This window comes from Tachyglossus aculeatus, chromosome 14 (genome assembly GCF_015852505.1).
Source record: "Tachyglossus aculeatus isolate mTacAcu1 chromosome 14, mTacAcu1.pri, whole genome shotgun sequence".
NCBI classification, from domain to species: Eukaryota; Metazoa; Chordata; class Mammalia; order Monotremata; family Tachyglossidae; genus Tachyglossus; species Tachyglossus aculeatus.
This window is the reverse complement of record NC_052079.1, coordinates 488,100-513,888: the sequence shown is the minus strand read 5'-3', so window position 1 is coordinate 513,888 and position 25,789 is coordinate 488,100. Positions and strand designations below refer to the sequence as shown.

The following is a 25,789-nucleotide window of genomic DNA, read 5'->3' as shown; positions in this document are numbered from 1 at the left end:
TACATTGCTATATTATATAGGGAAGAAGCATGACCTAATGGAAAGAGCATGGGCGTGGGAATCAGAGGACCTAGGTTCTAATCCCAGCTCCGCTTCTTGTCTGCTGTGTGACCTCGAGCAAGTCACTTAACGTCTTTGTGCCTCAGTTCCCTCATCTGCAAAATGGATATTAAAAATGCGAACCCCAGGTGGTACATGGACTGCGTCCAACCTGATTATCTTGTATCTACCCCAGTGCTTCGTACAGTGCCTGGCACAGAGTATGCACTTAATAAATACCATTAAAAAATAATAATAATACTGATGGGCTCATGTCTACTAACTATTGTACTTGCCAAGGTTCCTGGTACAGTGTTCTGCGCAGAGTAGATGCTCAGTAAAATACTCTTGATTGATGTTATTTATTAATCCCTTACCTAACCTAAGGTCTGAAGCACCACACATTCCCAAATTCCTCTTGATTTGCTCTTGCCTCCTCTCTCTCTTTTCAATTGGCAACTTTCTTGATTGCCCTAGGGAAACGGAGACTTGTCTGGCTAACGGTGTTTTGTTCTAGCGTCGCCAGCTTCCCAGAATGTGGTTCCCGGGAAGGGTGACACAGGTCAGGCTGGAAAGTCCTGGGGGGAGAGGGGGATGTCTAGGGAGAGGTCTCCGCTCTCCCACCAAGGGAATCCCAGACACACAGACCCCAGAGGATGAGAAACTGTAATCTCACTGTGGGCAGGAAACATGTCTTACCGACTCTGGTACACTGCACTCTCCCAAGCAGTTAGTATAGTGCTCTGCACACAACAAGTGCTCAATAAATACGATTGAATGAATGAATGCTAAATGTTTGTACATATTTATTACTCTATTTATTTTACTTGTACATATCTATTCTATTTATTTTATTTTGTTAATATATAACAAAATACGTTTTGTTGTCTGTCTCCCCCTTCTAGCCTGTGAGCCCGCTGTTGGGTAGGGACCGTCTGCAGATGTTGCCGACTTGGACTTCCCAAGCGCTTAGTACAGTGCTCTGCACACAGTAAGCGCTCAATAAATACGATTGAATGAATGAAGGAATAAACACGATCGACTGATGAGGAGAGGCGAGGTGCGGGGCCTGGCTGGGAAAACTGCGGTCATCCCCTTGCCAGTCTCCCTAACCGGATGGACCATTTTTTTTTCGTATTTATTGAGTGCTTACTGTGTGCAGAGCACTGTACTAAGTGCTTGGGAAGTACAAGTTGGCAACATATAGAGACGGTCCCTGCCCAACAGTGGGCTCACAGTCTAGAAGAATAATAATGATGGTATTTGTTAAGCGCTTACTATGTGCAAAGCACTGTTCTAAGCGCTGGGGGGGATACAAGATGATCAGAACCCTCTCCCCACCCTTCTTTGGACCCCACTCCTGGTGCTTCAAACATCCACTGGGCCAGTCTCCAGATCAGTGGGCAAAAACAGGGGCCAGAGAGAAAGGGCCAGAGATGAAGGGCCAGACTAGCTGAAACTACAGGGCACAGAAAGTGCTTTCAGTGGACAGAGAACAAGGAGCTCACCCCAGCCTTAAACAGCATTACACCCTACAGCTGCAACACAGAACATTTAGAGTGTAAACCTCTGGCGGGCAGAGAACCGGTCTTTTGCTCCTGTTCTACTATCTCAACGGTTTAGAACAGTGCCCTGACCTCAGGAGTGCTCAATAAATACTATAATAGTAACAATAATACTGTTGGCATTTGTTAAGCGCTTACTATGGGCAAAGCACTGTTCTAAGCGCTGGGGGGGATACAAAGTGATCAGGTTGTCCCATGTGGGGTTAATCCCCATTTTACAGATGAGGTAACTGAGGCTCAGAGAAGTTAAGTGACTTGCCCAAGGTCACACAGCAGACCTGTGGCGGAGCCGGGATTCGAACCCATGACCTCTGACTCCAAATCCCGTGCTCTTTCCACTGAGCCACGCTGCTTCTCTACTGCTCTAAATACTCTAAATACTACTGCTACCACCTGTATATATGTATATATGTTTGTACATATTTATTACTCTATTTATTTAACTTGCACATATTTATTCTATTTATTTTATTTTGTTAATATGTTTTGTTTTGTTGTCTGTCTCCCCCTTCTGGACTGTGAGCCCGCTGTTGGGTAGGGACCGTCTCTATATGTTGCCAACTTGGACTTCCCAAGTGCTTAGTACAGTGCTCTGCACACGTAAGCGCTCAATAAATACGATTGAATGAATGAATGAATGATCATAATAATAATAATAATAATGATTGTATTTGTTAAGCACTTACTATGTGCAAAGCACTGTTCTAAGCGCTGGGGGGATACAAGGTGATCAGGTTGTCTCACACGGGGCTCCCAGTCAATCCCCATTTTACAGATGAGGTAACTGAGGCTCAGAGAAGTGAAGTGACTTGCCCAAGGTCACACAGCAGGCATGTGGCGGAGCCGGGATTCGAACCCACGACCACTGACTCCAAAGCCCGTGCTCTTTCCACTGAGCCATGCTGCTTCTCGTAACCCTTGGCCACATTTGAAAGGGAGAAAAGACAGCAAATCTTTCAGCTTCTTTTTTAACAATGAAGGAAAAAGTTGTAATAAAGGGTAGGAAGAAAGAAAAGTCCTGCTTGAAATTCCACCTCAAACTCATTTTTCCATCAACAAAAGTGACTGTTCATACAGATACCTACCTGAACAAGGACAATATTTTTCATGTGAATTATTTTCTTTCCATCTATGCCATCAAAATGACTATTTTATCAGCACTGGCTACTTTTGTTTATGGCAAGAGACTACTAGAATACCTTGATGTTAGAAGTCTTCTAAAAAAAAATTATTTTGTACTTACCTGTGCCCTTACTTCCTTAAGCAAAATTGAACCATTATTTTTCTCAGAGAGACGGTGACTTCTTAAACACCTCCACTGTCTCCCCGTTTCCCTTGGCAAAAGCCCATGCTCCTTACAATTGCTTCCAAGGCTTTCCCGCCAGCCAAAGCCAGCTTGCTCACTCCACCGCTTACCCCACACCTGACTGATCAATCAATCGTATTTATTGAGCGCTTACTGTGTGCAGAGCACTGTACTAAGCGCTTGGGAAGTACAAGTCGGCAACACATAGAGACAGTCCAACTGACGTCTACATTTCTTTGGCAGCAAACTCTCGGAAAGGCTTCAAACTCAGTAGGTGTAGAAGTCCGTCGGTGTGGCCCAGCCCATTCCTAGGAGGGTTTAAGTTCCCTATTTTTCCTGTGGAAGATAAACTGTGGCTGTTTTCTTACGGGAAGGTAGTGGGCTGCTCTACTCTGTCCAGCCCATACCACACCTGGGCTGACACTTTTGCATCCAGTCAGCAATGTTGTCCCGAAAGCATTCTGGACAAAAAAAGGGATCTTCTGGAGGAAATCTCCCTTCCCAAAATGGGCCTTTCCCCAGGGAAACACTGTCATTTTCAGTATGGAAAACTCAGGCGATTTGAACTGAAAAATCAATTTTAGCGGAAATGCACTTTAAATTACCCACCAGGCCTATGTCAGTCAGTCAGTCAATCGTATTTATTGAGCGCTTACTGTGTGCAGAGCACTGTACTAAGCGCTTGGGAAGTACAAGTTGGCAACACATAGAGACAGTCCCTACCCAACAGTGTGTTAGGGGAGGTCGTGGAGAGTGGGCAGGGTGGGGGATAAAGTTTATGTTTTCCTGTTTAATTGAAGAGCAGGCATTGTCTGAGAGTGAAGCAAGGGTCTGGTCAGCTGGGTGACAACTTTAGTATTCAAACTAACAACGTTCGGGGGGCAAAACTAAGTACGTTCTTGCTCTGAAAAGAAGGTGCGTGATCTTGAGCACGCAACATTTGACTACGAGATCACACGTGACAACTCTGAGGATCCCCAAGGCCAATTCATAGAAAAGCAGCGTGGCTTAGTGGAAAGAGCCTGGGCTTGGGAGTCAGAGGCCGTGGGTTCTAATCCCGGCTCCGCCACTTATCAGCTGTGTGACTTTGGACAAGTACTTAACTTCTCTGGGCCTCAGTTACCTCATCTGTAAAACGGGGACTAAGACTGTGAGCCCCATGTGGGACAACCTGATTTCCTTGTATCTACCCCAGTGCTTAGAACAGTGCTTGGCACATAGTAATCACTTAACAAATACCATTATTATTTTTATTATCATCATGATCCTTCATTAGTGGTATTCACTGAATGGCGAATCCCTCCCTAAATGATTGGGAGAGAACGGCAGAAGAAATACAGACGTCCCCTGTCCTCAAGGAGTTCACAATCTACTGTTCAATCAATAATACAATCACTTGTATAAATTGAGTGCTTACTGGGCAGAGCACTGTGCTGAGCACTTGGAAGAATACAATATAACAGACTTGGTAGACATATTCCCTGCCCACAATGAGTTTATAGTCTAGAGGGGGAGACAGACATTAATGTAAATAAATAAATGAATAAATTATGGAATGGATATGTACATAGGTGAGGCTGATGAAGAGGTGAATAAAGGGTGTAAATCCCAGTGCAAGGGTGAGGCAGAAGGGAGTGGGAGAAGAAGAAATGAGGGCCTAGCTAGGGAAGGCGTCATGGAGATGTGCCTTCAATAAGGTTTGAAGGTGGGGAGAGTGATTGTCTCTCGGATATAAGGAGGGAGGGCATTCCGGGCTAGAGGCAGGATTTGGTGAGAGGTCGGCAGAGAGACAGACGAGATGGTGGTGGAGTGAAGTGTGCAGGCTGCTGGCTTAGAGTAAGAGAGCAGTGAGGGTAAGGTAGGAGGGGGCAAGGTGATTGAGTGCTTCAAAGCAAGGAGTAAGGAGTTTCTGTTTGATGCGGAGGTTGAAAGCTGTTGAAAGCGTGCTCCCTTGTGAGCCAGAAATCCATGTGGCGTTCAAGTCCTGATAGACTCAAGGGAAGCTAGAAAGAAAAGGTTGGATATTTCAATCTCCACCACTGGATGGCCACAGACATTAAAGTTTCAAGATTATCAGTACACAAACTCCTTGCATGGTTTCTTTCTTCTGCACTGAAAAAAGACGCTGCTGAGAGGTGGGTATGGGCTTCTAAAGATACTCTCTGAGCGGCCCTGGGGTGACGGGGTCTCCCAGCAAGAATGCCAGAGGGATGTTGCAGTAATAGGGTTGGTCAAATTATGACCTAAGAGCTAGGTTTCCTCCCCCTGGTCCAGTCTCCCAAGTGAATGAACTCACAGGATTGCCATCTAGTTACAGTCCGGGGGGGGGGGGCGGATGGAGTTTGGCCACCAGGAGGGAAGAATTGGGCAAATATTTGCAGTCAGGTGAAGCATTGGTTCCTCCAGATTAACATTTCTACTTCTTTCCAGCTCTTCAAACAATTCATTTTGAGGAAAATTGCCCCCTAATCCACAGGATTCCTCACAAGATCCTCAGAGCACATATATTTTACTTCACCACCCCCACCCCCACTTCACACACGCACACACACACACACACACACACACGCACACACACGCACACACACACAATATCATCCCACCCCTCCCCAAAAGTGGCACCTCATCTGCTTCAGTTCCAGGCTGGAACTAATCCAGTTTGGTGAAGGGCTGAAAAATCGATGGATGCTAAGGATGGTTACCCAGAATTCCCCCCATTCGGCATTACCGAGCCTGCAACTGTGCCCTGAGCCAAGGCGAACACGGCTAATATGAAAAATACAGTCCGATCTAATATAAATAACACACTGATTTTCCAACAGCCTTAACAATGGCACAGCCATAAATGCCACTTATCCAAAGAAACAGAAGCAATCTGATGCAATAGATCCTTTTCATACGAGTCCTCAAAAGAGTCGGGAAAGATTCCATTACTGAGGGATGTAGATATGATTTGTTTTCTCTCTGCTCTTGACATGCACATTCATTCCTGCTGATGCCAAGGCAGTTGCCCCTACAAAACTGCTCTGAGGGAGTCCTGGTATCTGTGACTCAACTATCTCCGACTGTCTCTACCCTACCTCAACTGTGGCTGCAAAACCGTTTCGACCAGGAAATGGAGAGGACGGGTGTGGAGGCAGGGGAGGGCAGATGGGATTCGTCCTAATGCCCCCAGGTCTCACACTGGTGTTGGGGTTGGAGTCTCTGTCCAGGTTGGCTCTATGAGAGGGCCTTCGCCCCTCAGCCGGAGGCCAAAGGATCCCGGAATTCCCATCCCAAGGCTGAGCTCAGGGAAAGACATCTCCATCCACTAATTTCAGGGCCAGCTGGAAACACTTTCGCTTATTCCTCGTGCCCACAGGACCCCCAACTAACGTCTGGCCGGGGCCAGCAACAGACCTTTGGTCACCACCCCTCTCTACGGTGGCCCCCGACACGTGAAGATGCATGTCACACCGGGCACGCAACATGATTTAACATGGAATGCTCTGCGGAAGTCTGTCTGTGGCCGCCGAACCCACGGTGGGAACGTTACGATGGTCACGACAAACGATGCGGCAAACTAGGAATGGTCTTAAGCTTACAATTAGGGGAGCTCGAGACTGCCATGATTCCAGATTTCTTAACGGACAATTCTTGTGGAATTGTGAGGCCACTCCAAGGTCCCGCCCCCCCACCATCACACAGCCCCGCCGTCCCCACGGTCATGTGCCCGGCCGCGGTGGCCTCTCTCACTTACCGTTTGAAGTCAGCCCTGCTCCTCCCACTGTCATCATCAGGCATTCACAATCTCGGTTAAGGGAAGACCGTGGCTAGAGAAAGAATGCTGTAGCCAACTCACACCTCGGCCAGCCGTCAATAGTTTCTCCAAAGAGGGAAGGGTCTTGGGGAGGGAGGAGTGGAGAGAGGGGTACCCATGCACAAACTCCCAAGTCCAACTTTGTCCCTTTCTCCTTCGCTCCTTGGAAACTGAGAGCCCTCCCCGTCCAGGCCTCTCCCCGTGGGCAGGAGGAAGAGAGGGAATGGCTGGCTTTCGGGAGGGCCCGGAGGCCCTCCGGGAGAAGTGAGTTGGGGCAGGGGACTGCCAGACAGAGAGTTGCCATGGCTAGAAGGCTCCACCGGGGAGAGAGGAAGGGAGGGAGGGAGAGAGGGACAGAAGGAAGGAGGGTAGGAGGGAAATGAGGTTGGCGGGGGACACAGAGCTGGGTGGGAATGGAGAAAGCAGCTCTTCTCCAAGGCACGAAGGCCGGTGGTGGAGTGAAAGGCTGCCGGGCTTTCAGACAAGCTCACGGGGGCCATGCCCTCATGAACGTGCCCCATTCACAGCATGGCAGGCCAAGTGTAAACAAAACACTCATTATTATGGGTGGGAGGAGGCTGGCTGTGGAGGAGCCATTCAGAGGGCTCCATTCAGGCACCCGAGTCCCAGCTGGGAGTGTGAATTCCTTTCTCTTTCCAACCCGCTCCTGCCGCCCCCATCCTCCGGGGCCGCGGGTCTCTGGCCGCTGGCCTACCCAGCCCCTCGGAGACCGTGCCCAGAGCCTGGGCCTCTGGAGGTCCGCAGGCTAAGGACGTGACCCGGGGTCACCTGGAAAAGAGCGACATTTACCTGTCTGCCTAGATAAAAATGGCAGCTCGGGAACAGATGCCAGAGGGCTTCGTAGGCCCGGGGCCTGGGAAGAGAGTTTGCTTTGGCCAGCGGGGGTGGGGTCCGCCCGCGGCTCCTGCGCCACCTTCGCCGGCCACTCTTGGGCGGGGTGGGCCCGGGCACCCTCCGAGGCGCCCTGCGGGAGGGAGGCTGACTCGGTCAGATTCTGCCGGTTCATCCTGAGCTCCTGGGCGCTGAGGCCCGGCTCACCGGCCGGCTCCCCGCCGGGCTCCGTCCGGGGGCCGTTCTCCTCCTGGATGATGTCCATGGCGACCGGCCTCATGGGCGGAGAGTCCTGCTCCCTCTTGGGGCTCTCCTCCGAGGCCGAGGAGGCGTCGCAGGACTCGATGATGAGCTCGCTGTCCAGCTCGGCCTCGCGCTCCTCCCGCAGGATGCTGTACTGGATGGACGGGGAGGCCGGCGAAGGCGGGGGGCCGCCCGTGGAGCTGAAGGTCACGTAGCTGGAGTGCAGCGGTGCCTCCTCCGAGGCCAGGGGGTCTTCCGACACCAGCTCGATCTCTGAATCGCCGGACTCGGCGCTGCTGGCCTCGGGCTCCGGGGTGGCCGGGACGGGAGGGAGCACCGACCTGGCCCTGGACTCTGGTCTGTCAGGGCCTTCGGGGATCTCGAAGGAAAAGCCCCGGGCTTCCTTGATGGCGCTGACCAGCTCGTCCTCAGAGAAGCTGCATTTGCCTTGGGATTCTGAGCCTGATGGATCTGCCGGCCCCCGGAGAGAAAGACACATGGACAGATTGACAGACGGACATGCACACACACACACAAACACACACACACACACGAACAAAACAGAACAACATTAGACACCACGGTTTGTGGTTCTCTGGGAAATACCAACCTCCCCCATGGCCCGAATGTAGGCGCCGTTCCCATGGAGGCTCGGGAAGGCCGGCCACCTGAAGTCCGAGGCTAATTACTCTGGCGGCCTAATTATCAGCTCTCTGCAGGTCTATCTATATCCAGTCATTCCGAAACGCAGGACCCAGGGCTCCCTTAGCAACGGAAACTCATTTTTAGCATTTTAATGCAGTATGTGACATGCTCCCAAACAAGCCAGGGCTATTATGCTCCCCGCGACCTCCACTTGGGGTTGGGGCAATTTCAGCTCAAAATCGTTTCAACCTGCAGATCTGCAGAGGGATACTGCCCCAGTGTTGGTGGGAACAGGCCAAGAAGGAATGGGATACATTAGCAGCAGGCAGGAAATAGGTTAGTTCTTTAGAAGAACTTCCTGGTTAAATGGTTGCATCTACCTGACAGTGAACAACTGATTGAGGAATGCATTAGCTGGTGCATGTAAGCATCAGCCAATCCCCCAAAAGTACTGGTTGAGTGCCTACTGTGTGAAGGGCACTGTACTAAGGGCTTGGGGGCAGGGGGTTAGCACAGTAGGGACAGGAGCGGGCTCAGATGGCATCCAAGTGGCAATTTAGGGGGCTATATCCTGAGAAGATTAGAAATGAATCAGGGAAGACATCCTGGAAGAGCTATGATTTCAGGAGGGCTCCGATGGTGGGAAGAGCAGTACTGTGTCAACTATGAAGAGGAAGGGAGTGAGCAGAAGGTTGGCTGTAAGAGATGAGAGATCAAAGAGATAGGGAGTACTTGGCCTTGAGAGGAATGAAGTGTGTGAGCTAAGGAATGGTGGAAGGAGAGGGCAGATAAGTAGGAGGCCGATAGCTGATTGAGTGTCAGAGTGGAGAAGATGGGTGCAGAACAATGTAGTACAAAAAGTGATCTGGGCATCTGAGCAAAGTATGGATTGGAGGGGAGACTGGCGGCAGGGAGGTCAGTGAGAAGGTTGACAATGATTAATAATAATTATGGTATTTGTTAAGATCTTATAATGTGCCAGGCCCAGTTGTCAAATCAAGAGAGAGTTTAATGAAGGCCAATGCTCAACAAAATAACGGGAAACCACAAGGAATGTTCCCTAAGGGGAAAGATATTTTATCAGGGGAGGTGAGATTGGAGTTGGATGGACCTTCATCCTCCTCTTCGTTCTTTCTCCTCCCTTCTTTCCGCCCTTCCAGCTATGCTGCGTACCCCAGTTCCACCCCAGACTCTGTCTTCCCCCGCTACCCAGGCAGGACCCCCAGTTCTGCTCCAGCCCCAGCAGCACCGTGGCTACAGCGCTTCTGGGGAATGAGGGAGAGTTCATCCGACAGCGCTGACCAATCTGGAAACAGCATGTCGAGGGGTTGGGAGGGCGGTTCCTGCTAGCGAGGTGGGGACCACGGCGTGCATTTGCCCACACCCAGCAAGAGCTGGGCAGACCTGGCCACCAGGCAGGAAGCGGGTGACCCAACCCGCGCGCTGTACCTGTTCCGGAAGACGGAGGCGTGACCGATCCCGGGCTGTCATCTTCCGGCTCCGACACGGTGACTTTGGGGACCGTCTCGTTGCCGGGTTTCAGGCCTTTGTCTTCTTCCTCGGGTGTCTCCTCTTGGGCCGCAGGCAGCCAGGTGGACCCGACCTCTGTCAGGGTGATGGTGATGGGCGCGGTGACCTCCGAGGCCCCAACCTCCTGGCCCTTGACTCCGTCGTCGATGTAGGGGGCAAACGCCGACTCCTCGAACAAATGCCCTCTGACCTCCGCAGAAGCCCCTCCGGACTTCGCGGGTGCTCCCGGACCCCGGTCCTCAGAGCCCACGGGCACCGGGCCTGGGTCGGGGGCCCAGGATTCTTGGGGCTGGGGCTCGTCGGGCCTTCGGATGTCGATGTATTTACCCGCTTCAGCTTTCGTCTGCTCCAGGGGGTGCGCCCAGGCCTTACTGACCTCAGCCGACTCCGCGGGCGTCATCTTGATGCCCGAGGCGGAGCTGAATGGGCCGGGGGCCTCGGGCTCCGCTGGGCCTTGCCGAGTGGGCTCCCTCAGCCCTTCCAGGTTTGCCGGGAAGGGACCGTGGCCACTTTCCGCCAGCTCCAACCCAGGCACGAAGGAGCCCTGCTGGGACGGAGCGTGGACATTGGCGATCAGGGATGTGTAGAAGGCTCCCTCTCTCCCATCCAGTGGGGCACCAGGAGGGCAGGCTGGGACGCCACGGGCATCTGCTTCACCTGGAAACCAGAGCAACAACACACAGTGAGTGGCGGAGTCCAGGGATGGGCCAGGAAATAAACGTGGAGGGGTGATGGTGCCGGGGGCTTGTGACCTCGGGGGACTCGCTGGGGGTGACCTCAGCACTCTTTAATTACACCGATCTGTTTGTGACTTTAGCCTCCAGGGAAGGCGGCAGTGGCTCCCGGGTGCCACAGTGTGAACCCGGCCCTTGCACTTTAGGAGAAATGGGTGTGTCTGGTCATTTATTTGAGGGAAAACATTAAACACAAGAGACTCTTGGGAACAAAAGCAGCCTCCGACCTTCCAGATTCGAGTTGCTTTCTTGCCACCAAGCTGGATGTCGGCATGGAAGGTCCTGTGCAAAGCGACCCCCAAAGCCTTCAGGTGTGAGCTCCCCACAGAGCGGGGCGGGGAAGGGGGAGAGATATGGAGGAGCTGACTTGGCACACCAGCAATCACTGCTGTGGGAACACTTCCAACCAGAATGATTAATGTAAACTGCCTCGTTGTCATAAATGCTGACTGAGACACACTGATGCTCTTCATTTCTCCCAAGCTAGGCTGCTAGCTGTGCCCCACTTTCAACTCGGCCTCCTCTCTCCATTCATGCCATTCCACCAGTCTGGACCTCCCTCCTCCCTAACCCCGTCCCAATCCAACAGCCCAGATCTCCCCACCTTCCAAGCCCTCCTAAAATCCCACTTTCTCCCACAACCCTTTCCCAATTCACTTTTCCAAGTCACATCATGCCACTAGCCACCTGTAGCGCTCACATATTTACTTATACTCTTTCTCAGCGCTTATGTACATATGTAGAATTGATAGGAGAGTCACTTTATTTATTCTGATTACCCTATTTGCAGCTTTATTTGGCCGGTCTTCTCCATTACAGTGAAAGCTTCTTGTTTGGAGGGAATATGACCTGTGTTTCTGCTGTATTTTCTCAGGTATTTAGTAAAGGGACTGCTATTACTACTACTGCTGCTACTACTACTACTACTAACAGTAATAATGGTATTTGTTAAGCGCTTACTATGAGCAAAACACTGTTCTAAGAGCTGGGGAGGTTACAAGGTGATCAGGTTGTCCCACGGGGGGCTCACAGTTTTAATCCCCATTTTACAGATGAGGGAACTGAGGCCCAGAGAAGTTAAGTGACTTGCCCAAAGTCACACAACTGACAGTTGGTGGGGCCAGGATTTGAACCCATGACCTCTGACTCCAAAGCCCGTGCTCTTTCCACTGAGCCACAATGCTTCTACTACTATTACTCCTACCACTACAACTACTATAACTTTGATCACCACTAATAAAGACCTCCAGAGAGAGCCCATATTAGCAGGTCTCTCTTACCGCCAGAAAATTTCCAAGAGGAATCCTTGAAGGACTGCTCTGCTCCAGGAGCAAAGGGCAGATTATCTAGCCCAACTGCTACGTTCAAAAATAATTCTGGCCTTTGGATTTCCTTTCCCGAAAGAGGAGAACAATGCATTATTAAAACAAAAAGGGCTACTGGCTCTACGTCAGATTAATTGCTTTACTGGTACGATTCCAAGAACAAATCAAGAAACAATACCGAAACCAGGGAAAGTGTAACTTGCTGTTCTAGAGATAAAAGCTGATTATCTGATAAATAAATTAGTAAGTCCAAAAGAGCCCATTCTAAATCAATAAACATTCCTCCTAGATAGCCTAGTCTGAGTTTTAATGCAATTCTTAAATATTTCATGACAGTCAAATATCCTAGGCTGCAGCTTTATCGCTCAATCAATCGGTCATATTTATTGAGCACTTACTGTGTGCAGTATACTGTTCTAAACGCTTGGGAGAGTACAATATCATCATCATCATCATCATTAATCATATTTATTGAGCGCTTACTGTGTGCAGAGCACTGTACTAACCGCTTGGGAAGTACAAGTTGGCAACACATGGAGACAGTCCCTACCCAACAGTGGGCTCACAGTCTAAAAGGGGGAGACAGAGAACAAAACCAAACATACCTACAAAATAAAATAAATAGAATAGATATGTACAAGTAAAATAAATAAATAAATAGAGTAATAAATATGTACAAACATATATACAGGTGGTGTGGGGAAGGGAAAGAGGTAAGATGGGGGGATGGAGAGGTGGGCGAGGGGTTAGGAACATTCCCTTCGTACAATGAGTTTACAGTCTGGGGGGATACAGACATTGATATAAACAAATAAATAAATAAATTATGGATATAATAAATTCATTGCAGGTGCAATAAATAAATTACAGAAAGGATAAGCTATGGATACAGTAAATACATTGGGGACATTAGGGCTTAACTCGGCATTCCCATCGAGGGGATTTTGCCGGACTTCTCCTATAGGGAGCCCCTCTTCCGCCTCCCAACTCCCCCACCTTACAGCCGCCCACTGCTACTCTGGGCTGCTTTCCCAATGTGAGATTTTGCAGATTCTTCTTTGTTCTGCTGGATCCATTTGCTGACGATTTCCCCTCTCAGAAGCAGTTTTAGCAGGGCCTAGTGGAAAAAGCCCAGGGCTAGGAGTCAGGAAACCCAGGTATGAGCCCCCCAGGGCAACCAAGACAGAAGCTGCTTCTGGGCAGTTCATCCTTTTCACTGCGTCTTATTTTTTCCCAGTTGCAGAGGACCAGGGTCAGCTTTCTCCCCCACAGATTTCCTCTTCCCATTAATTATTCAGAGCTCATGGTAAGAGCCAGCAGGGAACAAACGGCTGTGGTCGGATATGACTTGATAAAGTTTTTCTTCAAGTCTGCAAGTGATGTAACCAAGAGTCCAAAGAGGGACGGGGGCAGAAGGCTCATCAGGTGGCCAGTTAGATGGCTTTTCAGCAGGGAGGCGCTGAGGATGTTTTTTGTTTGCTTTTTTGATTTTCATTTGTTAAGCGCTTACTATGTGCCAGGCAGTGTGCTAAGCACTGGGGTAGATACAAGATAATCAGGTTGGACATGATCTGTGTCCCATGTGGGGCTCACAGTCTTAATTTCCATTTTCCAGATGAGGGAGATGAGGTACAGAGAAATGACGTCACTTAATTCCTTGCCCAAGGTCACACAGCAGAAAAGTGGTGAAGCCCAGATTAGAAACCAAGTCCTTTTGACGAACCCAGGATATTTCCTTTGTCTTTTGGGGATTTCAGGTGTCGGTGGTGGCAGCAAATGGCAGGGGCAATCTTGGGGTGCCCCGCAACCCACTGCCTTGAGTCACGGGTTCATGGTCCTAGTGGTTCCAGTTTGCCAACTCGCTCTGTGATGCTTGGGGCCCATCACTTTCCAGAGTTGTTTTGGATACCTCGCCATCTGAAAGGTTTCTATGGTAACCTACGGGGCTATTTCTTTCCCAAGGTTCTCGAGATCTGCCAAGCTGTTTGCCTGCTCACTCCTTCGCCCACCTACACTCATTCACTTAACTCTAGTAACTAGTCATGGAGACTTTCAGAAGCAGCAGAACCAACAACTCCACACGTTGCACTGAGCCGTCACCCAAAATCCATCTGGCAGCTCTAGTCCAGGAGAAGTTTATTTTTATTTTATTTACTTTATGGTATTTGTTAAGAACTTACTATGTTACAGGCATCGTATTAAGCCCTGGGACAGATACAAGCTAATCAGGTTGGATATGGATACAGTCCATGTCACATCTAGGGTTCAGAGCCTTAATCCCTACTTTACAGATGAGGCAACCGAGGCACAGAGAAGTGAAGTGACTTTCTCATGGTCACACAGCAGATATGTGGCGGAGCAGGGATTAGAACCCCGGTCCTTCTGACGCCCAGGCCCGTGCTCTAGCCACCTGGCCTTGCAGCTTTTCAGACACTTTATAAATACCACGGTAATAATACTAAAAGGATGAGATGAAGATTTCATTAAACTAGTCTAGACACAGCAGGAGGAGGATAGGTGCATCTTGTACCAGCTGTTCCCTCCCTAAAAATAAAGGGTGTGTGTCATATACTAATTAAGCCTTGGGCCCATCGTCTAATAAAATTTCAGTGCAGGAGGAACTGTTTTGTTGCTTTCATTCATTTTTCCCCTTTTAATTTGAAAAGCAACAGCTTCAGCCCAGAGACTTTGGCAACCATTTTCCAGATCCAGGCAAGCCATGTTCTTAAAAGCAAATAAATAGGTTAAGATTTAGGTCAAAATCCCAAAGTGCTTTGCTTCTGGCCTTAATTCTGTCTGTGAAAAGGCCGCTTTGAGCGCCTGGCTCCTCCCAGGAGAAATAAGTGCACGCAGGAATGTTGTACGGTGAGATCGAAATTCCCCAGACTCCCCCAATATTCACATGGTAGGAAAATGGCCCCATCGAAACGGCCACCAACTTCGGGAACCAAGTCGGTCTCCAAGCCCAGAAGCTCTGCTCACCTGTATATATGTATATTTGTTTGTACATATTTATTTATTTATTTTACTTGTACATATCTATTCTATTTATTTTATTTTGTTAATATGTTTGGTGTTGTTCTCTGTCTCCCCCTTCCAGACTGTGAGCCCACTGTTGGGTAGGGACCGTCTCTATATGTTGCCAACTTGTACTTCCCAAGCGCTTAGTACAGTGCTCTGCACACAGTAAGCGCTCAATAAATACGATTGATTGATTGATTGATTGATTCAACACAGCTGTGCTGAGTGGAGCATATACAGAGAGTGAATGTCAAACCGTGACTTATGTGGGACAGGGACTGTGTCCCATTTGCCTGTTTTGTATCTGTTCCAGTGCTTAGCAAAGCGTGTTAGCACCTAGTAAGTGCTTAATGCCCACATTATTACTAAAAGAATACGCTGGTGGGCACCCAATACAGGAACCCTTAGAAAACATTTAATTTCAATCACCCATCCACTTGTCTACACCACAATGGAAAATAATTCTACTATTTCTGTCTGGCGACAGTGGTGAATAGAGTAAATTGCAACAGTAAGATTTCACTTCCAAATGAACCTGATGTGATAGCTTGTTTATGCCAATTACAGTTTGAGAGCTCAGTTTCATGGTTCGCATCTTTCACTCAAGCTGTGTGATGATAATTAGCGTTCTGCCTAATTAAACTTGCATAATTAATATTGTTACTGACCACGATTTTAGCGGCAAGTTCGGGGAAACATGCTACTGAGTGGCAGCAGCTCCCTGAAAAGGTCAGTTCTCATCCTTGCGGTGAGATCACTGCCTTCCGTACAAGGAGGTGGCCCCATTCTCAAGCACTTGTGAACATGTGAATATTTTTATGTGGATTTTCCTCTGCGCATTCGATTATTTATTCTGATATTTTTCATAGAGTCGACCCTCTTCATCCAATTCAATTCAATCGTATTTATTGAGCGCTTACTGCGTGCGATTGTACTTAAGCACATGGAAAGTATAATTCAGCAAAAGAGACAATCCCCGCCCACAGCAGACTTACAGTCTAGAAGGGGGGAGACAGACATCAAAACAAGTAAACAGGCATTAATATAAATAAATAGAATTATAGATATATACATATATATATATATATATATATATATATATACAAGTTCTGTGGAGCTGGGAGGGAGAGTAGAGCAAACGGAATGAGTCGGAGATGGGGAGGGGAGGGGGAGCTGAGGAAAAGGGGGGCTTAGTCTGGTTTTAGTCTTCTGGTATTATCCTTCTATTCACACTTTTTATTAAATTATCTTTGCCTCTCCCTTTAGACTGGAAACTCCTTGAAGACAGGGAACTTTTTTGTGGGTTTTTTTCTTTTGTAATGATTTTTGTTAAGTGCTTCCTACATGCCAGGCACTCTACAAAGCACTGGGGTAGATGAAAGGTAATCAGGTGGGACTCAGTCCCTGTCTCACATGGGGCTTCCAGCCTTCATCTCCATTTTACAGATGAGGTAAGTGAGGCACAGAGAATAATAATGATAATAATAATAATCCTCCTCATCTTACCTCCTTCCCTTCCCCACAGCACCTGTATATACGTATATATGTTTGTACATATTTATTACTCTATTTATTTATTTAACTTGTACATATCTATTCTATTTATTTTATTTTGTTAGTATGTTTGGTTTTGTTCTCTGTCTCCCCCTTTTAGACTGTGAGCCCACTGTTGGGTAGGGACTGTCTCTATATGTTGCCAACTTGCACTTCCCAAGCACTTAGTACAGTGCTCTGCACACAGTAAGCGCTCAATAAATACGATTGATTGATTGATGGCATTTGTTAAGTGCTTAGTATGTGCGAAGCACTGTTCTAAGCGCTGGGGAGGATACAAGGTGATCAGGTTGTCCCACGTGGGGCTCACAGTCTTAATCCCCATTTTCCAGATGAGGTAACTGAAGCTCAGAGAAGTTAAATGACTTGCCCAAGGTCACACAGCAGACATGCGGGGGAGCCGGGATTAGAACCCATGACCTCTGACTCCTACGCCCGGGCTCTTTCCACTGAGCCACGCTGCTTCTCTTGGCAAGTGATTTGCCCAAGGTCACACAGCAGACAAGTGGCGGAGTTGGGATCAGAACCCAGGCCCTACTGACTTCCAGCAAGACACGTCTTGCTTCTGCTGTATTGATCCGAGGGTATAATAAGTAATATTTAATAATAATGGTGCTCCCATTGAGAAGCAGTGTGGCTTAGTGGAAAGAGCCCGGGCTTGGGAGTCAGAGGACATGGGTTCTAATCCCAGCTCCGCCACTTGTCTGCTGTGTGACATTGGGCAAGTCACTTCACTTCTCTGTGCCGCCGTTCCTTCATCTGTAAAATGGGGATTAAAAGTGTGAGCACTGCATGGAACAACCCGATTACCCTGTATCTACCCCAGTGCTTAGAACAGTGCCTGGTACATAGTAAGCGCTTAACAAATACCATTATTATAATTATCATCATCATCAATCGTATTTATTGAGCGCTTACTGTGTGCAGAGCACTGTACTAAGCGCTTGAGCACTGTACTAAGTGCTTTATTGTTATTATTACCTGCTAAGTGCTTAACCATGCACCAAGCACTGGATTAAATACTGAGGCAATACAAGATAATTGAGTCAGATGCAATCCCTGTCCCACACAGGGCTTGCAGTCTGAGGGGGAGGGCAAACAGAGTACACTGCTTCAGATTCACTAAGCGCGCAGGAAATACCACCGGCTGATTGAGAGACTGTGCTGGACTCTCTAGACTGAAAGCTCATTGGGTGCAGGGAATTGTGTCCACCAACTCTGTTATATTATATTCACAAATGCTTAGTACATTGCTCTGCACACAGTAAATGCTCAATAAATGAAATTGTTTGATTGATTCATTGACCTGAAGCCGCTTTTACTTCTGAAACAAACATGGTTGAAATTGCAAATGGGAAACATGGTTCCACTCGCTACAGGCAAAAAGACTGGAAATAAAATCAACCCATGTTCTTGCCCCTCCCCAGCCCCACAGCACTTAAGTACACAGCTGAAATTGATTTATCTGTATTGATGTCTGTCTTCCCCATCTAGACTATAAGCTCAATGTGGGCAGAGAATGTGTCCATTCATTCATTCAATCATATGTACTGAACACTTACTGTGTGCAGAGTACTGTACTAAGCACTTGGGAAGTACAAGTCAGCAACATATAGAGACGGTCCCTACCCAACAACGGGCTCGCAGTCTAGAAGGGGGGAGACAGGCAACAAAACAAAACATGTAGACAGGTGTCAAATTCATTGTTGTATTGTACTCTCCCAAGCACTTAGGACAGTGCTCTGCACACAATAAGCGCTCAATAAATGCAACTGAATGAATGAATGATGATGGTGGGTCTTCTGTGTGCAGAGCACTGTACTAAGCATTTGAGAGAGTAGGGGAGAGTGAGAAGACCCGTTCCCTACTCTCAAAAGAATTTACAATTTACCAAGGGGAACTGGCTCAAAATAAATTACAGATACGAGGAAGAAGGAAACGGAAAGATGAAATGTGGATGAGTAGGCACTTAGAAGCAGATGTAAGTCAATCCAAAGAGAATCAATTAATTTTATTTATTGAGTGCTGACTGTGTGCAGAGCACTATACTTAGCTCTTGGGAGAGTAGATTATAACAGAGTTTTTTTTTATAATGGCATTTATTAAGCGCTTACTATGTGCAAAGCACTGTTCTAAGCGCTGGGGAGGTTACAAGGTGATCAGGTTGTCCCACAGGGGGCTCACAGTCTTCACCCGCATTTTACAGATGAGGGAACTGAGGCCCAGAGAAGTGAAGTGACTTGCCCAAAGTCACACAGCTGACAAGTGGCAGAGGCGGCATTTGAACCCATGACCTCTGAGTTGGTTAGACACATTCCCTGCCCACAGCCATCTTAGAATTAATAGGGTGGGTGTTAGTGCAGAAGTGAGGTAGTTGTGTAAGAAGTGCAGAGGTGGGAGTTGAGATGATATACGACCTGGGAAGTCCTCCTGGAGGAGGTGGATTTTCAGGAGGATTCTGAAGATGGGAAGAGCTGTCAGATACAAAGTGGGAGGGGGTTCCAGACAGCAAGGAGGGTGCAAATAAGGGGGATAGAAGCGAGATACACAAGAAAAAGGGACAGTGAGTAGGTTATCTTCAGAGAAACAAAGGATGGTATGAAACCACTGCCATTTTGACACCAAAAAAGACACAGTTTTGCTAAAGTGTGCCAAGGAAAATGCCACACTGTCCTCGGGGAGGTGGCATGTGGGATTCTGAAAATGAAGATGGACAGATATTTTGGATTAATAACTGAATCTTTGGTTCGTCCATATGATATATGTACATCTGTATCAATATGCAATGAATGATTTCTGTCATGCACACGGTCTCATTTCGAGGGGGCTCCCCAGACCTTGGGCGCGCCCTTTACTTCAGCGCCTTCACCAACCTCACAGTGGAAAAGAAGCACAGCAGGTTCCTTACTCTAGTTCACTGGGTAGCGCCCGACAAGGAGAACCGCTTTAAACCAGCCGTGAGTATTCCCACTGCACTTAGCCTGCCGAGATCAGGCCCAAAGGACCCAGATTGTGAGTAGAAACACAAATATCTTTTCTTTTCTTTTTTTAGTTAAAAAGAAAATGGAAAGTTCAAGTAATGTCCTTCTCTTTGCTAACTACAGCGACACATCACTTCTAAGTAGCCTGTGACTGCAGCGCGGCACGGGACCACAGGGCACTGTACTGAGGGCTTGGGAGAGTACGGTATGACAGCCAACGGCTGCATATCAATCAATCAATCAATCAATCAATCGTATTTATTGAGCGCTTACTATGTGCAGAGCACTGTACTAAGCGCTTGGGAAGTACAAATCGGCAACATATAGAGACAGTCCCTACCCAACAGTGGGCTCACAGTCTAAAAGGGGGAGACAGAGAACAAAACCAAACATACTAACAAAATTAAATAAATGGGATAGATATGTACAAGTAAAATAAATAAATAAATAAATAAATAAATAGAGTAATAAATATGTACAAATATATATACATATATACAGGTGCTGTGGGGAAGGGAAGGAGGTAAGATGGGGGGGATGGAGAGGGAGACGAGGGGGACAGGAAGGAAGGGACTCAGTCTGGGAAGGCCTCCTGGAGGAGGTGAGCTCTCAGCAGGGCCTTGAAGGGAGGAAGAGAGCTAGCTTGGCGGATGGGCAGAGGGAGGCCATTCCAGGCCCCGGGGATGACGTGGGCCGGGGGTCGATGGCGGGACAGGTGAGAACGAGGTACGGTGAGGAGATTAAACAAACAGATTTCTAACGTGCCGCTGGAATCCCCGTATGTTCCTGCTGCAGGTGTAACAACCACGAACAGAAACAGCCTCCAATTTCATCAGGTGCTTTGCTCATACACACCATACACAGAGGCATGGATATTTCTGGCCTTCCAAGCATCCAGAAAGAAGTGAAAATGAAACTGCCCGTCCCACGCGACTTGAAAAAGGGCCCATTCTGATTCTACAACGGTCGCCAGACCAGTCGGACAATTGATAAACAGTTGCCACAGAAATCGCTCCGCACAAGGCTAGCCTGAGGATGGAGGGTGTCTGCTAATGTTCTGGGCAACAGCTCAGGATGGAGAGTCAAGTTTTCCAAGAGTGGGACAACTGGAAGCTGGAACTGCAGCCCCCCAGCCCACGGCTTCCTTCAACCAGGGCTCTGAATCTGCAGGGCAGCCCTTCCCCTCACCCCTCCCCACCCTTGTCCTGAAAAGTAGGGTGGGGGTGGCACCCCAGTAACAGCAGATAGAAAATCGAGCCCGAATTAAGCACTTACAGACACAGTCCGTTCTCCTACAGTGCGAGGATCACATTCTCAACTAACCCTGCAATAAGGAAAAGTAACATCATGACAGTCACGCCTCGTCCGACCCCTCACCACATTCTATCCGGAGTGCTTCCTATCCGGACAGACGTGTGTTCTCAGAATAACATTCCCTAAATCCCCAGCAGAGTTCTGACTGAGCTGACTGAGATGGAAATAAACAACTGCAAAAGAAACTACCTGTAATTGCACACAGGACGATATGGCTGTATCATTAGCATGTCATTCACAACATACCCTCCCGAGGCCCTCTATGCACAAGGCCCTCCAGCTCCATGCACAAGCATAAGAGTTTCGCATATTTTATGCCGACTTCTCTGAAGCAACAAAGCTTTCTGAGCTGTTTCCTTCGGAGCCGGTCGGGAATAACACAATGAACACCTCAGGGAAGAAATAACCCCACGTGGAGCATGGGCCTGCTCCCACCTGTCTTCCCCGAGATCCGCTCCATCATCTTATTAAGGTAACCAACACACTCCCTACCAACCATATAGTTTAGGAGAACTGGTCCCAATTTACTGCTCTTCCTTCACCCTCTCCTCTCTACAAGCATCACATTCACGTCGTACCCTCTCTTGACTGTCTGAGATGTCTGTCTCCCCCCTTCTAAACTGTAAACCCGGTGTGGGCAGGGATTGTCTCTCTTTATTGCTGAATTGTACTTTCCAAGCGCTTAGTACAGTGCTCCGCACACAGTAAGCACTCAATAAATACGATTGAATGAATGAATGAATGACTGTGGCCTGTATGATGAGAATCCCTCCTCCGGAGAAGAATTCTACTAATTCTAATGTACTTTCCCAAGTGCTTAGTACAGTGTTCTGCATACGACTGCCAACCAATAAGTACGATTGATTGATTGTGGGTTGTCTTCCATCCGCTAGGATGTGTTGGGTTTTTAGTCTCTCTTTGTTCTGTTTTAAAGGAAGCACTTTCCATGCCAACAGCGCTGCACCCTCTCGTAAGTGTCCCGAGGGAAAGACAAGTGTACACTCAAGATGCAAGGAAGAAAGAGCAAATTAAAAAGATGGAGGCATGATCTTCCAAAGAGGAGCACTGCCAAGGACTAGGAGGAAAGAATCGAACAGTCTGAAGAAATATTCTGAAGTAGCCTTTATAGGCCCCCTGCTTTTTTGAATGTAGGTGTTTTTTGAGAGTAGGCAAACTGCTAGTAGAAAGTGAACAAGCAGGCACATATCCTTAGGGAATGCGTTCACCTGGAAAACCCAGCCGCATAAAAGCAAATCGATTTTCAAATTTCATCTTGATTTTCCTGGCTTTCTTTCAGTGCTTTTATTTTGCTGTGGCCCCCTTCCAAAAGAGAGGTCATCCTGAGCGATGAGAAAGCATAACTCCTGCTTCTTTGGGATGGTAATGCTGGGATATGGCTTTGTTCTAGGATTAGCAACTCCGAATCCACACACAGTTTATTCAGTGCTTCCCTGGCAGCAGGCATCTTTTTACACATCCATCATGAATTTTAGAGATGACAAACTGTAGCTGCCTAACCATATGAAGTTTGAAGTCAACATTTGACTTTCCATTTCTATTTAGTAGAAAGTGAAGTATTAGACCAAAACAACTGAAGTCATGGGCTTTTGTGGCGGTTGTTGCGGATATCAGGGTGGCAAAGCAGAAATTTTATTCGGGAAAATAACTAATAAAGGGCTGACTAATATTTCTGGGAATGTTTCTTGAGAACTTTAATTACCAGCAACGTATAAAAATAAACAACAGAACTTGGGTCCAGATGGCAAGGTTGGTGGTTTGGAATTTTCTCCAGAAAACAGAGCTTCTGAAGCAACCATGATTCCCTTGTACCCTCATTCCCACATGTATCCAAATTCTGCCTACACTCTTCTCTTCATCCTGCTGAACTTTCTTCCCCTGCGCTGAGTACAGTGCACTGCATCCTGTAGGTGCTCAATATATACCACTACCACTTCCACAATTGTGGTCCACCTCGCCTAGGGTCTGAAATGCTTTTCCATTTAAGCTCCGTCCCCAGGAATGATGGGTTCTGACCAAGGGGTGTGTGTGTTGTGTGGATGTCTGTGTGAGTGTGTACTTGGGGCGGGTCCACCCTTCCCTCACACCTGATTTTCTGGAGGTGAAGTTCCAACCTGATGGTTTTGAAGGAAGCAGCAGAAGTGACAGATGAGGAGTCTGGCCCAGTTTTGGTCTGGAAATTTAAAGAGCTAAGTATTCATTCTGATGACACTTCTGGCCTCTAGCTGTTTCCCTGAACGCCATAGCAGCGAGTCTAATTTCCAGGAAAAGCAAGGGTTTAATCATCAGCCTCCTCACAACAAGCACCTAGGCGGCAACCCCAATCGGAAAGAATTGCACAAAGTGTGTCAACAAGGAGTGCCACACAATCGGCACAGGGAGAAGACGACAATCAAATCTAATTTCTCTCTACACGATACATTGCCTTAGACCCCAAATCCAAGCACAGTCAACAAAAACAAAACCCTGTGGTGAGTGGGATGGCAAGCTTTGGGGCTATTAACTCCCTTTCATCCTTAAGCGTGAATTCTGCATGGAAGGAAAATTAAGTTTTGAAACAAAAAGTAGGGTACTTTGGAGTGTTGCCTAATTAAAGCCAGAACTCCGCTCTGGCTGTGATAGACAGACAAAGGAAATTGCGCTTTTTATCATCTCTAGGGATAAAACACATCTGAAAATCCCAATCCCTCAGTTCAGTAGCCAGGTGTTAGTTCTTCCTCTTTTAGTATGTTACGGGCAGGGAACGCGCCTGCTAATTCTGTTATATTGTACTCTCCTTAGCTCTTAGTACAGTGCTCTGCACATGGTAAGAGCTCAATAAATACAATTGATTGATCGAGTGACTTTCCCTATGAGGATTTACTGGGTGCATTTTGATATATGAAAGGGCCTGCTGATCATACTTCAATAGAGTTAAAACCTTTTCCAGCGCTCATCATTTCTCAAGGCTCTCCGATTCCCGTTTTTCGCTCCTCCTCCTTCGCTGCGTGAGGTGGATCACATCCCTTTCCTCCCACACTTTTCCCAGATTCTCTGTGCTCCCAGTGAAAGCTCCCTGGGGCCCCCGCCCCGCCTCTCGGGGAGCCTCTCGGGGAGCCCCACCTGCCTTACTTTCACCCCTCTACACTGTAAACTCCCCTTTAACCCGTGAGCGTGTTGCAGACAGGGAGCGGGCCTACCGACTCTGTTGGAGCGCACTTTTCCAAGCGTTTAGCACAGTGCTCGGTGCACAGAAAGCACTCAATAAATACCTTTGATTGGTCAACTGATTATCCAGGCTCCCGGAAGGCTACATCAGATGGTAAGTACCTCGAGGGTAGGGACCTTGCCATCTACTTTTTCGTGTACTCTCCCAAGTGCACCCTACAGCACCCCGCGGGCAGCAAGGCGCCCAGTAAATACTGAATAATCATAATAATAACTGTGGTATTTGTTAAGCGCTTACCATGTGCCAAGCACCGTTCTAAGCGCTGGGCACTGTTCTAAGCAGTGCCTGGCATATAGTGAGTGCTTAACAAATATCAAAATTATTATGTGAGCAAATGGGGTTGGAGGCACTCCCTGTTCCAAGTGGGGCTCATGGCCTCACTCCCCATTTTCCAGATGAGGTAAGTGAGGCCCAGAGAAGTCAAGTCACACAGCAGAAAGGAGGCAGAGCCGGGATGACGGTGGTGGTGGTGGTTGTGTGCTAAGATTGTTCCCTCCCGACCCTCCTGAATTCGGAATGGGCCTGCATCCTCAACCTGGCGATGAAGTCGAGCACAAAACGTGACCCCCTCCCCGCCCCGCCCTAAAAAACCAAATCTGTCTCTCCATCCTGCGCTTCTCCTCCTTCTCCCCGGGCCTCCTGCAGCCCAGGAGCCGTGGCTGGTTTAGGGAGGTGGTCCAGGCCGGACTCCGGGCCGGGGAAACCTGGCTCGGCCCTTTCCTTGCCGCTGCTGTAGTGGCCTCCCCTCCCAGCCCCCCCCCCCCCCCCCGCTCTGCGAATTAGGGTCTGGAGGGGGAATCAGGTTATCTGTCGACGCAGGCTCAGCCCCCGGGGAAAACCCTGGAGGAGGAGGAGGAGGAGGAGGAGGAGGAGGAGGAGATAGGCCAGCGGATGGAAATCTCCCTCTCCATGCGGAGGGGGCAAAGCCATGTTGGTGGGGGGGAGGGGAGGAGTGGTGACCCCCTCCCCACCCCCTACTACCCCGAATCGATCCCCCTAAATACCCCTGGGAGAGGCCGGCCGGGAGAGGTCACGCAGAGCCCCTCTCAGGCAGCCCCCCGGCCCCTTCGCCCGCCCCGATGCCCGAAAGAAACTTCAATGGGCGGCGGGGCCGAGGATGCCCTTTCTTGGGGTTCGGCCCGCTTCCCGGCGGGCTCGTCCTTCCTTCTGGGAACAATAAAAGCCCTGGGCCCGCACGGCCCGGAAAGCCCGGAAATGGTCCACTCCGGGAAAGGGGCAGGGAAAGGGGAGGCCGGGAAGCCGGCGGCGACAAGATGCTCGCCTGAACCTGGAGATGCAGTCGCCATGGTAACGGGCGGATGGTCCTCCTCGGGCCGGTCCTGCGCCCGCTGGGCCCCGGGCCGCTCCCTCGAGCCGCTCTTCCTCCTCTCCTCCTCCTCCTCCTCCTCCTCCTCCTCCTCCTGGTCCTGGGCCGGGGCCGGCCGGGGCCCCCTGGTCGGGGCCGGGTGGTCCTGCTCCCCGGGCTGGTCCTTCCCGGGGCGGGCCGGCGGTGTGGCCATGGGGGCGGAGGATGGACGGACGGACAGACGGACGGACGGACAGGAGGGAGGCGGCCGGCCGCGGGACGGGGTGGATGATGTCGCCCCCGACACGCCCGGCCTGCAGCACAGCACAGCACAGCACAGCACAGCACA

The 25,789-nt window shown here is 48.9% G+C and overlaps 1 protein-coding gene across 2 annotated transcripts in view; it reads right to left on the bottom strand.

Annotated features, from left to right (window-relative positions):
* The window catches only part of RTN1 (reticulon 1), a 54,889-nt gene extending 29,100 nt beyond the window's left edge, over positions 1–25,789 (bottom strand). Inside the window, exons 1-3 of one of the 2 annotated variants that reach the window (XM_038756272.1) lie at positions 25,417–25,789; positions 9,899–10,636; positions 7,520–8,275 (exon numbers count right to left, since the gene is read on the bottom strand). In XM_038756272.1, coding sequence (XP_038612200.1) covers positions 7,520–8,275; positions 9,899–10,636; positions 25,417–25,654 — 1,732 coding nt within the window. In that variant the 5' untranslated portion in view covers positions 25,655–25,789. The remainder of the gene's footprint in view (positions 1–7,519; positions 8,276–9,898; positions 10,637–25,416) is intronic. The other variant, XM_038756273.1, reaches the window with a different exon arrangement.